The sequence below is a fragment of the Dama dama genome, chromosome 13 (genome assembly GCF_033118175.1).
Source record: "Dama dama isolate Ldn47 chromosome 13, ASM3311817v1, whole genome shotgun sequence".
NCBI lineage: Eukaryota > Metazoa > Chordata > Mammalia > Artiodactyla > Cervidae > Dama > Dama dama.
In genome coordinates, this window is record NC_083693.1 from 33,405,084 (window position 1) to 33,418,944 (window position 13,861).

Genomic DNA, 13,861 nt, shown 5'->3' on the forward strand with positions numbered 1-13,861 from the left:
AGGGACTTTAAAATACTTAAGATTGTATGTTTTGTTATATATTTTGCCATGATAAAAATTTTTAGGGAGTTCCCTGGCAGTCCAGTGGTTAGAACTTAGCACTTTCACTGCAGAGGCCCAGGTTCAATCCCCGGTCAGGGAAACTAAGATCCTGCCAGCCACACAGCACAGCCAAAAAAAAAAAAATAAATGTTTGAATTTTCATTTATAACAGTAAAAACAGACCCACCTGCAATAGTAACAAATAACAAAGTAGCAGAATTAAATCCTGTAGGAAATGTGCAGTGTGGTATACCACCTAAAAAACTGAAGAACTTTGAAATAAGACAGTGTCTTTCCAAACTAACCTCTGTGTTATGCAGTTCCTTATAGAGGTCACATGTTTTTGGTAGGGAGGGGTGGGTTGGCAAAACTATTCCAAAATTAATCTGCAAAAATATTTCTTTTAAGAGAGTGGTATTAATAAAATATGAAAAATATTGTAAAGCTATTATAAGGTAGTACATATACACAGTTCAGAAACCAATCTAATGTAAATGAACATCAGAATGTGAGGCAAGAATTAACCACTAGGAGAAGAAAGTTCAGTCTTTACTGATGCCATCTTCCAGCATTTGCATAAATTAGGGTTTTAACATTAAAAAAATAAAACTGAGAAAGTGTTGGAACAGAGTGTTTATTATGAGGATGAGATAGGCCTTTCTAAACTTTGCATAGATCATAATTGGACTACAAATAAGTCAGAATGTTTAAGTCCAAAACCACCATAAAATTGAAAGATAAATGACAAATGAAACTTTCTGAAATGGATGTTATTGACAAAGCTTTCAAATCCACATGAAAAAGACACTCCTCAGCCGAGAAAAATGGGGAAAGAACATGAGTGGGATTTTCATTAAAAGAGAAAATCCAGTAGATAGTATGCATATAAGCAAATGTGCTAACTCATTAATAGTGGTGGTGGTGGTGGTTTAGTCACTAAGTCGTATCCAACTGTTGCAACACCATGGACTGTAGCCCACCAGGTTCCTTTGTCCATGGAATTCTCTAGGCAAGAGTACTAGAGTGGGTAGCCATTTCCTTCTCCAGGGGATCTTCCTGATCCAGGTATCAAACCCAGGTCTCCTGCATTGCAGACAGATTGTCTACTGACTGAGCTTAGAGGGAAGCCCAAGCTCATTAATAATCAAATATAAATAGAATTTGTTAGTTTCTCAACAGTAAAAAGATGATACTTGTAGTTTTTGAGAGTGAGATAGCAGTGATTTTCATTCCTTGTTGGATGTAAAGTTTTATAATCTGCCCAGAAAGCAGTTTGATAAAGTACATCTAATGCCTTAAGAATATACCTTTTATTTTCCCCAGAAAATCTCCTTACAGCAGTTTATTCTAGGAAATAGTTAAGGCACTGTGAAATGATTTAGCTATAAGATTGTTCATCATGGCATTGTTATATAACAACAAAAATTGCAAACAACCTAGATTATCTAACATATAGGAATTAGTTAAATATAATGAATCAGTAATAATCTTTCACCTTTTTATATGAAGTTATAAAAATATATACTGACATGGTTTTTAAAATAGGACATGTATATTCACAGAAAAAAGTCTATTTTTCTGTTCTTTAAAAATAGAAGTTAAAAAAATTAAAAAAAAAATTAAAATAGAAGTAAAAGTCTGAAAGGGAAATGCACCAAATTAAAAATGAAGTTATCTCTAGATAGTATGTTTAGAGATGCTTCAAATTTTTCCTCTTATTTGTTTAGCTGCATTTTCTAACTTTTTAAAATAGTATATTGCTTTTTTATAATAAAAAACTATATTATAAATTTTAAGGAGAGTTTTAGCATGATGTTTAAGAACGTGACCTCTTGATTCATGCACCCCTGGGGTTGTGTCCCAGTTCAGGTATGCAATTTTGATCCAGGCAAGTTGATTTCTCTAAACCTCAGTTTCTTCAACTATAAAAACTGAAGATGATAAAAATAATACTGTTACTTAGTTTATAGAACTATTATGACTAAAGGAAATAATTCATATAAAGAACTGGGCTCAGTGCCTAACACAGGAAGGTCTCATAAAGTGGTAACGGTGTGGGAGTAGTAATAGTAAACTTAAACTTGTGACTTCAGTTCTTGAAGCATGAAATGTTGTGGATAACGCCTTTATGTTATAGATTATTTCTTATTATACAATCATTTGTGCCTGATGCTAGTTTTCATACATTTGTAAATAGAGTGAGGTGGGTCTGTTTCTTAACTACAGTGACCAGACTGGGCCTGCTCGTTGTTCTAGCGTGGAATCCCATTCTGATCCGCCTGTGTAACTCGGGTCCTCTGCGCAAGTCCTCCACCACCTATGCTGTTACAGCAGCCTGCTTCCTGCACAATTCTTAGCACAATTTGTAATTAATGATTTAACTCTTTGTTTACTTATCTGTAATCAGTGTCCTCCACATAAGTGCAGTAGGGCCGGAGACTGTCTTGTTGACCATTATTTCCGCAGGGCCAGGTGCAGTGCCTCCGTCTGATCGGCCCTCAGTAAGCAGTCATCCAGCCGAGGAATTGTCAGAGTTTGGGATGCTGCTGGTTGACACATCTGTGTTCCTGAAGGAGATGTGCAGGCAGATGTGGACTAAAATTACCACAACAGAAGTGGGCATGTAGGCTGAAATGCTTGACTCAAAGGTGTATAGTACAGGCAACAAATTCTAGTTAAGTTTCCATTAAGTTACTCTAGCTAGAGGTTTTTGGAAAGCAGAAGACATTTCTAAGGATGTTTAATTTTTAATAGTTTTCTTTATTATGAGTAAAGTTAGATGTGCTGAGTAACACTTAAAAAATGTATAAGCCTTTAGAACATGAATGCTTATTGAATTTTGTATGTTATTTGATATTTGGCCTCATTCCCTCAGGTTCACAGTTAACAGAAGAATCTCTATAGTTGGATTTGGTTTATATGGCTCTATTCATGGTCCCACGGATTATCAAGTGAATATACAGGTACACTTTTTTCACCCACTCTATACCATCTGAAATATATAACAAGTGTAATTTTGCAGTAAGGTATTGTTTGATAAAATCCAAGTTTCAGTATAATTATCAAAGGCATCAGAAAGCCTACTAGTAGCATTTTAAGCCTAGAGGGTTCCTTTTTACAATTGATCTAAAATGTGTGGTTTCAGAAAATTGGGGTCCTGGGGCTCTTAAATGAAGCATTCACTATAAGGAGCTCTCCTTTGTCCAGGAACCCCTTCTGTTAGCCCTTCGTATCTGCACTGGCTATCTGCAAACACCCACCTGCTTTGTTCGTGATACTTGAACTCTAGGGCATGAAACTGCCTAATTCCCTATAACTCGGGTGACATCTCTGATCTCTGATGGTCTGACTGTGCCCTGCCCCATTTTTAGGTCTGCTCCACCTTAGTTTTTTCAGATAAGGCATGATCACTCACCCTTGGAAGAAAGTGAAAATTCTCTCTCCTTCCCTCTCAGTCTACTAATGTTCTCCACGCTTTCCATTGCATGCCCTAGTTAGTAAAATTATTTTTGAAACACATCCACATTGTACTTTTATCTACTATGCACATATACCCATGCAGTACTATACTAATTTTATACATAAATAAAAACAAAGGAAAAAAGGAAGTAAACAATATTTCAGACTTCCATCAACAGAAAAAACTGCCCTCTCCAAAATGTTATTAATATTCTATTTTTAATAGTGAAAACATGAGTGAACTTTGTGATCAAAATGCATCATTAGTCTTCAGGACCACAGGACAATTCAAAGACCTTGTCTGATGACACCCAGAAAAGATACTTCACTTCCTCCCAAAGACTCTCAAAGTAGCTCAGTCGTGTCCAACTCTTTGTGAACCTATGGACTATACAGTCCATGGAATACTCCAGGCCAGAATACTGGAATGGGTAGCCTTTCTCTTCTCCAGGGGATCTTCCCAACCCAGGGATCAAACCCAGGTCGCCCACATTGCAGGTGGTTTCTTTACCAGCTGGGCCACAGGGGAAGCCCAAAAATACTGGAGTAGGTAGCCTATCCCTTCTCCAGTGGATCTTCCCAACCCAGGAATCGATCCGGGGTCTCCTGCATTGCAGGCGGATTCTTCACCAACTAAGCTATCAGGGAAGCCCCCTCACAAAGACACCTCATTCCAAATGGAAGAATTGCTTTATTGGCTGGGCTAATTAAATCATGCTCATTTTTAAATCCTGTCCACTAAAATCTAGTGAAATTCAGCTATAAATTTATATCACTCATATCAATTTGTTGTTCTTATAAATCAGAAAGTTACAGTTTTAATATTTTTAACAAATAGGTTCAAAAGCCACTGAAATTTGTTTATCTGAAAGATTTTAAAGGTTAGAAAATAAAAAATCAGAGAAGACCTCTGAGGGGTATAAAGATTTTCATGATTACTCCTGGTTTTACTGTGTATATTGTTGAGATCCTATCTAATAGGATCCGTAAACCCACTTAGGCAGGCTCTGTAATCTGCAGGCCTGGGAGAGCAAGGGCCCCACGATCATTCTCTATGGCTGAAGAGCCTTCTCTTCCTTCAGTGTCCCTCATGTGTTACATGAGACCCCAGAGCCCTTGTTTACAAACTGAGGGAGGGCATCAAGGTTATAGGTGTACTTAGCTGATAAAATAGAAAATGAATAGAAATAGAACTTCTCTTTATGTTCTTCCACTGAGTGACTGGTCTTATGCACCCTCTAGATACATTACCAGATAGATCTCCCTGGGTTTGAATTTCAACTCTCCTATCTCCACGGTGTAACTGTGGGCAGATTATGTGACCCCTGTAAGCCTCAGTTTCCTTGTTTACTTTGATAGGCATAGTACCTCCATTCTAATGTTCTGAGGACCAGTTGAGATGATACCTGTAAAGTGTTTGAAACAGAGTCTGTTGCTATCATTGTTGCTCTAGTTTTATAATTTGATTCTCACAATAGCCTTAGGAAGAAGGCAAACAAATTTTTTCCCAAATTAAAAGATAAAACTGAGGTTCAGAGAAATGAAGTGGCTTGCTCTAAGTTACATTGCCACAACCAAATCTCGTGTCTCCACTGCTTTCTTCCTGGGTGCTGGCATGTCTTTTGTTTCTTTTTAATTTTTTACTGAACTGTGATACAGTGTGGTCCCTCCATATCCTCGAGGGGTTAGTTCCAGGACCCCATGTCGTTACCAGAATCCATAGATACTCAAGCCCCTTATATAAAATGGTGTCATACAGTCAGCCCTCCACGTCCACAGGGGCCAATTGTATATACAGAAAAGTACACTTAGTTATAAGTGTATGACTCCCTTTTCATACACTGTGGACTCACTTGTGTAACCAGCAGCCTGATGAAGGAACAGTGCATTACAGCACCCCAGACATCCCACATGATCTTTTCTGGTCTCTCTCCCCCCGAGGTGGCCACTGTCCCAATCTTCCACTGCATGTACTGGTTCAGCCTGTGTTCCTATTACTCTTTTTATCTGAAGTATGCAAAAAGATGGCTTTGTGAGCCTTGGCTTCCTCACATACTGCCTTTGCATGAAGACTTTTCTCTTACAACCTGGACCTCTGACTTGAGCTTTTTAAACTCTTCTGTGGAGCCTCTCCACTTCCTGACAAAATCAATGTTTCCTGTCCTCCACTTCATCTCAAGCACAACTCTTCTACTGCAGGTGCTATTCTGAATTGTCCCTGTTTACTTGTTTTCTCATGACTAGAAGCTCCTTGAGGGTGTCTCAGTGCCTGGCACAGATTATGGGACAGGCAGAATTATCATATTTTAAATATCCACATAGGATGTTACAGGAATTTCCCAGCAACAAGACAAAGGCTAGCATGGAGTAAAGGCTCATTTCCTTCAGGTTTCTAAAATCCACACATTCTTTAACACCAGTTCCCAAGCCATGTGTCCTTTTTAGAAGCTTCTCTTCTACAGCCAAGGCCCAGTCAGCTGACATCCTCACATCCTCGCTGTGGTGAATGGGTTTTCTGACAACATGTTTCAAGCCATCTTTGGTGGTTAGAGATGGCAGAGAAAAGTGACAACAGAAAGAAGTAGAAGCCTGCTGTGCTGTTCCTAAGGGCTTCATATTCTTTTCTAGGAAACTTTGTTTCAGTTGATGTAACTTAAATTTAACTTTTCTATTAAAAATTACAGATCATTGAATATGAAAAAAAACAAACACTGGGACAAAACGATACTGGATTCAGTTGTGATGGAACTGCTAACACATTCAGGGTCATGTTCAAAGAACCCATAGAAATCCTGCCCAACTTGTGCTACATGGCATGCGCAACACTCAAAGTAAGAGTCTTCCCAAATGTTGCACCTGGTGAGCTGTGGGGCCCAGGGTTTCCTCCTGCATGTTACAGAGCATGTGTTTCAGTAGCAGCTGAGAATCATTCACAATACATCCTTGGTGGAAGCAGGGAAGGCAGGAAGCTGGGAGCTAAATTGTACCATGGCTTTGAGAAAAGCAGTGCCTCTCAGCACAGCTCTGCTTGGGAAGAAACGGTTAGTTCTCTACAAGAATCTAGCAGCCATTTGTTTGAGCAGGAGATTGCAAGTTTGATAGAAGATAAAACAGTTTTCTTTTTTAAACCATTTCACTGTTCTCTAATACCCGAACTCTGCGTTCAATATTTTTAGTCATTAATTAGCTTGTAGCAGAAACTACAATTTTCAGTAAATGACTTGGCATAAATTTTTATACAAAAGCTATAAAGAAATAAAGTAGATCGTTAATCTAATTGAAATGCCACGTCCAGTTGAGCTTATTGAATGAAAATTACTAATGAACCATTTGCTCTCATTTAGGGTCCAGATTCCCACTATGGCACAAAAGGACTGAAGAAAGTGGTGCATGAAACACCTACTGCTAGCAAGACTGTCTTTTTCTTTTTTAGTTCTCCTGGCAATAATAATGGCACTTCAATAGAAGATGGGCAAATACCAGAAATAATATTTTACACATAATTCAGCTTTATAACATCCAGCTGAACAGTACCTAATTCAGGGTTATAATACACCTCGGCTAAACAGTACCATGCAGTCTAGTCTAAACGGCAGAAAGAACTGGTCACAAAAAAGAGTTTGAGTGTTATGAATATTTATAACTGTAAGATGAGAGACATTTTGATTTCTTAGGTAAATAAATGTTGACTTAAATCTCTGCATGATTTAACAGGTGATTTCCATTTTCTTGTAACCTTAAAGGGAAAAAAGAATAGGTTTAATTGTTTAAAAAAAAAAACAGCTATTTCAGCTTTATCTTGTATAATTTCTTAAATCAGCTGACTCATGTTATTTCAGCAGTTTTATAATTGAAAGATTCTTGTTTTATGTAGCTTGTTTGTGTTTTTTGTTTGTTTCTGTTTGAACTGTTTTGAAGGTTACATAAGATGAGGTAGGTCAGTATTTCCACAGAATTCCTACTAACTCAATTTTCAGAAAATGAAGAAAGCTGACTTCATCCTTGGAGTTTTGAAATATCTGGTTGTTAGCATTTGGCATATTGCTAGAAATAGGCTTAACAAATGCCTCAGAAAATTTTGAGTGCATTTATAGAAAAAATATTTCATAATAGTCTAGTAATATATAGTACAGTTTTAAATGATAAATTGAATTTGTACAAATTCACAGTAATCTATTATGAATAGAGGATCTAAAGGTGTACTTTAAAACTGGATTCTTTATCACTTAAAGTGTGTATAAACTGTACCCATCTCTCTGAATGAGGCATGCTGTTGAGAATTCCCAAAATTGAAATGATGATGGTGATGGTGGTGGTTCCTGGCTACAGACATCATCAGTTCAACATTTGGTGAATTTACACGGGAAGTTATGGAATCTTACACAGGAAGAAATGGAATGAAATACTAACATCTCTAACAACTGTTTTAATATCCAACAGAATCACACCTGCTGGAAAATATACTTTTTGAACACCTACACAGTTCTGTCCAAGAAATAAGATTTAATATTTATGACCTCATTGTCACAAGTGCTGCTGCCTTAGGAGGGGACGGGAAGTACATTGGCAGGATGATATTTATACACTTTTATAAAGCAAAATTTTTCTATAAATAACTTTCTTTTTCTTTCCCTTGAAAATGATTATCTCATTAAAAATGTATGTATAATTAAGCTCTATCAAATAGTTGTGGAAGATGTGCAGAAATCACAATTCTTTTTAGTATCAACTTAAAAAGAGTTTTTTCTAAATGGTAATTAGGATAAAAAATTTCCATCCAAAGCAGTATTTCACTTGATATTTTCATGAAGGTAGGGAGGTGTGTTGGTGGCAGAGGTCTCTTAAAATGGCTTGAGGAAAAGGGAAAATTTTCCCTGTCTGGTAATATGATCTTAAGACTGTAAACCTCAGTTAACTGGAATAACTCTGAAATGTGTGGTCTGGTAAACTGAAGATTAACCAGCAAACACTTTAGTTTTGCTGGAAAATACAACTGCAGATAATAATTCTGCCTTAAAAAGTACAGTATGCCAGAGGTAAGTTAATGTTTTTTGACGCTTGAGGTATTTCAGTTGCTTCAAGTGTGTTACACTGAATGATAATAACTGAAAGTAGTCACAGAAGGGAAAAGAAATGGAACAGTTTACTGATATGGGACATCCCCTGGAATTAAAAAAAAATAAATATCTATTATCCTTTTATTTTTTGTTACTTGTCTTTTTTTTCTAAAAGTGTTCGCTGCGCAGTTGTGTCTGACTCTTTGTGACCCCATGGACTGTGGCCCACCAAGCTCCTCTGTCCAAGAGATTCTTAAGGCAAGAATACTGGAATGGGTTGCCAAAGACACTATTTTGAATAAAACTTCTAGTTAATTGAGGTTTAATGTTATTTTTGTGTGTGTGTGTGTTCAGTTGCTCAGTCGTATCTGACTCCTTGCACACCCATAGACTGTAGCCCACCAGGCTCCTGTGTCCACGGGATTCTCCAGGCAAGAATACTGGAGTGGCTTGTCCACTCCTCCTCCCCACCCCAGCCTGATCAGCTTATCGCAGAACAGGCCAAATTTGAGAATTCTCCCTTGGCCTTGATAATAGGTTGGAGTGAGGGGACAGAGCACAAACGCTGTGGACGTTTAAATTTTTTTAAACACTGGTGGCAAAGAATTTCTGCCCAAAGGGAAAAAGAACAGGAGAGGGTCAACCAGGCTTTCAGAATAAACAAATCTGGATTTAACAAGAGAAACTTTTTTTTTTCCCCAGCATGTCTGTGGACTGCCATCTCTATTTGATGGCCAATTGGAGATCATTTCAAGTCCATTCCATAATTGTTTTCTTGCTAAGCTTCCTTTATGCAGAAAAATGATAATAAAGATGCTTTCAAAAGTCCCCAGGGAAATTAATTTGTTTACAGGATTGTGTATCATACGATTAAACCAACAAGGAGGAACAGAGGCTTGCTTTATGGGCTAAAACCCATAAAACTGTCACAGGCAGTGAGGTCACAGGCAGGTGATACTCGGCCCCAGTGAGCTCAACAGGTGCTCTGTTTTTTTGTTTGTTTTTATTTTTGTTTTCTTCACTGTTCTTAAAATTAATTTTTATTGGAGCACAGTTGCTTTACAGTGTTGGGCTAGTTTCTGTTGTACAACAAAACAAATCACCTGTACCTATACATAATGTGAAAGTGTTAGTGGCTCATTCGTGTCCGGCTCCACGACCCCATGGACGTCCGGCTCCTTCATTCATGTGATTCTCTAGGCAAGAATACTCAAGTGGCTTGCCATTCCCTTCTTCAGGGCATCTTCCCAATCCAGGGATCGAACCCCAGTCTCCCGAACTGCAGGCAGACTCTTTACTGTCTGAACCACAAGGGAAGCCCAAAAGGAGTACGTCAAGGCTGTATATTGTCACCCTGCTTATTTAACTTACATGCAGAGTACATCATGAGAAACGCTGGGCTGGAGGAAACACAAGCTGGAATCAAGATTGCCGGGAGAAATATCAATAACCTCAGATATGCAGATGACACTCCCCTTATGGCAGAGAGTGAAGATGAACTAAAAAGCCTCTTGGAAGTGAAAGAGGGGCGTGAAAAAGTTGGCTTAAAGCTTAACATTCAGAAAACTAAGATCATGGCATCTGGTCCCATCACTTCATGGGAAATAGATGGGGAGACAGTGGAAACAGTGTCAGACTTTATTTTTTGGGGCTCCAAAATCACTGCAGATGGTGACTGCAGCCATGAAATTAAAAGATGCTTACTCCTTGAAAGGAAAGTTATGACCAACTTAGATAGCATATTAAAAAACAGAGACATTACTTTGCCAATAAAGGTCTGTCTGGTCAAGGCTATGGTTTTTCCAGTGGTCATGTATGGATGTGAGAGTTGGACTGTGAAGAAAGCTGAGCGCTGAAAAATTGATGCTTTTGAACTGTGGTGTTGGAGAAAACTCTTGAGAGTCCCTTGGACTGCAAGGAGATCCAACCAGTCCATCCTAAAGGAGATCAGTCCTGGGTGTTCATTGGAAGGACTGATGCTGAAGCTGAAACTCCAGTACTTTGGCCACCTCATGCGAAGAGTTGACTCATTGGAAAAGACCCTGATGCTGGGAGGGATTGGGGGCAGGAGGAGAAGGGGACGACAGAGGATAAGATGGTTGGATGGCATCACCGACTCTATGGACATGGGTTTGAGTAAATTCTGGGAGTTGGTGATGGACAGGGAGGCCTGGTGTGCTGCGATTCATGGGGTTGCAAAGAGTCAGACATGACTGAGTGACTGAACTGAACTGAACTGATAAATTTATATGCCCTTTTTTTTTAATTTCCTTAACATTTACTTCACTACAGAGCATTGAGTAGAGTTCCCTGAGCTGCACAGCAGGTTATCTCATTTGTTATCTATTTTATATGGGGCTCAGTTGCTTTAGTTGTGTCCAACTCTTGCAACCCAAGGAATTATAGCCCACCAGGCTCCTCTGTTCATGGGATTTCCCAGGCAAGAGTATGGAGTGGATTGCCATTTCCTTCTCCAGGGGATTTTCCTGACCCAGAGATGGAACCTGGGTCTCCTGCATTGCAGGCAGATTCTTTACCAGCCGAGCCACCCTGTATTTTATGCATAGTGTATCAGTAGTGTATATGTACTTAAACCGTGGCCATCCAGATGCACCCTAGAGCCATACTTTTGAGAGTTGCTCCCACATCATCCCCACAGGGGGACTCCAGAGTCTCACCAGCTCAGGTCTCTGCTCTGGGATTTTGGTCATCTTCCCAAGAATGATGTGTGCAGCACAGACGTATACCCCCTCTGTAAGCCACCTCTGCTGCATCCTTGCCTGTGCCCTCATGAACCTCTCTCCATCTTAAAACCATTCAGATGCTTTGTGGCACGTGAGTAGTATTCCTTCAGCCTGAGGTGAACCTTGGTAACACTGAAGCAGACAGCACCTAGGAGTCAAAAATAAGTGCACTGGGACTTCCCTGGTGGTCCAGTGGTTAAGACTTCAGCTTCCACTTCAGGAGGTTCAGGCTCGATCCCTGTTCAGGGAGCTAAGATCTCACATGCCTTGTGGCCAAAAAGTCAAAACACAAAGCAGAAGCAGTGTTGTAACAAATCTAATGAAGACTTTAAAAACGGTGGTTATCGTTTTAGTTGATAAGTTGTGTCCTGACTTTTGTGACCCCTTGATCTGTAGCCCACCAGACTCCTCTGTCAATGGAATTTCCCAGCCAAGAATACTGGAGTGGGTTGCCATTCTCTTCTCCAGGGGTTCTTCCCAACCCAGGGATTGAACCCAAGTCTCCTGCATTGGCAGGTGGATTCTTTACCAATGAGTCATACCAAAAAAAGAAAGTCTGTAAAAAATAAGTGCACAAAATTGAGAGATGAATCAACTCACATAAGGGGCTTTCCTGGTAGCTTAGTGGTAAAGAATTCTTGCCTGGGAAATCCTATGGACAGAGGAGCCTGGCGGATTACAGTCCGTGGGGTTGCAAAAGAATCAGATACAATTAGCAACTAAACAACAGACACACAAACGATTGGTCTGTATCATCCAACGGTGCACCATTAATAGAAAATTTCCACTTGACAGCACTGAATCATATATCTTAATTGTCTTTTACATACATCAAGTCTGCATTATCACAGTTTTCAAATTTGCAGGGTAGAAATTTAATAAGACTGATCATAATTAGCTCTAGTTTGTCTCCCTTGTTAAATCTCAAGAGAAGTACTGCTAACATTTAATCCTTCCTGTGATCAGGCTGGGACCATGCATTCAATCACACAGTGCAGTCTCCCTCAGCAGTCAGCCTCCTTCCCAGGGAGCTCCAATAAAAATAAAACAGAAGAATTAGTGACAGTGTCTATGTTGAGTTTAACACAGTGCTTGGAGCATTGTGGAAACCTGAAAAGCAGCAACTCTTTTATTGTTGTGTCTATAATGGTATTATTAAAACCTCATCATGGATGCATGGCTAGAAAGGTTGGAGTTTAGCAGTTATATATGAACTGTTATGACCATCATCACCATTACTAACATTATTTCAACTTCAGCCTGAAAGCTTGATTAGAATGGTTTTGAAATTACTTATTTTTCAAGACCTGACCTGATTCATATAGAGAATCTGTAAAGAAAGTATATTGCTTCCCTATGTTTCTGGACCTTGCAGGCTTCTTCCCTCATCCATGGCCGACTGCAATAAATGCAAACACCCAGAGTTAAATTCTACACTGTTGATTGGCTACTGTGGCATGTTAATTTGATTCGTATGCTTTTTAGAAAGAGGAAGCATTTTCACAATTTTATTTGTAGCCAGATTAAAGAGCACACATTGCATATCTGTTATATAATTCTGTTATATAATTAGTAAGCAGATTTGCAATATACTTTCTTTACAAATAATTGCTAAACTCCTACCTTTCTAGCCATGCTTCCATGGTGAGGTTTAAATAATGCCATTAGAGACACAACAATAAAACATAGTTGTCAGTTTTTAGGTTTCCACTGTGCTCCAGGTGGACTTCCCTGGTGGCTCAGATGATGAGGACTGCAGGCAATGAGGGAGCCTAGGGTTTTATCCCTGGATCAGGAAGACCCCCTGGAGAAGGAAATGGCAACCCACTCCAGTATTCTTGCCTGGAGAATTCCATGGACACAGGAGCCTGGCATGCTACAGTCCATAGGGTCACAAAGAGTCAGACACGACTGAGTGACTAACGTGCTCCAGGCTCTGTGCTAAACTCAACATACATGATATCACTAAATCTTTTTATTTTACTTTTTATTGAAGTATAGTTGCGTCTACAGAGTTGCGTTAGTTTCTACTGTACAGTAACATGAATCAGCTACCTGTATACATATATCCCCTCTTTTTTGGAATTCCTTCCCATTTATGTCACCAGACTGCCTTGAGTAGAGTTCCCTGTGCCATCCAGTAGGTTCTCATTAGTTGTCTGTTGTATACATACTTATGTATACATGTCAATTGTAATATCCCAATCCATGCTACACCCCCTTTCACCTTGACAACTTTACAAGGTGATTTCCACTTTGCAGGTAAGAAAAGAAAGGCTCATGGATAATCAGTGACTGTTAATGTTGAGAATTCTCTCATAAGCTTCTAACTTTTGAAAAAAGATTTGAAGGAAGAAAGCAGAAATTCCACTCAGTAGAAGCAGATATATGTTTCTTTCTTTCTTTTTTTTTTTAATTAGGGGAAATCTACAAGAGAGCCTTCCACACACTAAATGCTTCAAGAAGTTTCTAGAAGATAAGGTAAAATGGAAGAAGATGAAGGAATCCTCTGATGACCTCTTTAAAACTCTTGTTCATAGGAAAGTGGAAGTGCATTCA

General features: G+C 39.0%; 1 protein-coding gene across 2 annotated transcripts in view; it reads left to right on the plus strand.

Moving 5' to 3' along the window:
• The window catches only part of BTBD1 (BTB domain containing 1), a 47,283-nt gene extending 38,581 nt beyond the window's left edge, over positions 1 to 8,702 (plus strand). The window contains exons 6-8 of one of the 2 annotated variants that reach the window (XM_061158830.1): positions 2,918 to 3,005; positions 6,186 to 6,332; positions 6,846 to 8,702. In XM_061158830.1, coding sequence (XP_061014813.1) covers positions 2,918 to 3,005; positions 6,186 to 6,332; positions 6,846 to 7,004 — 394 coding nt within the window. In that variant the 3' untranslated portion in view covers positions 7,005 to 8,702. Of the gene's footprint in view, positions 1 to 2,917; positions 3,006 to 6,185; positions 6,333 to 6,845 lie in introns of those variants that run through there. The other variant, XM_061158831.1, reaches the window with a different exon arrangement.
• The last annotated feature ends 5,159 nt before the right edge of the window (positions 8,703 to 13,861 follow it).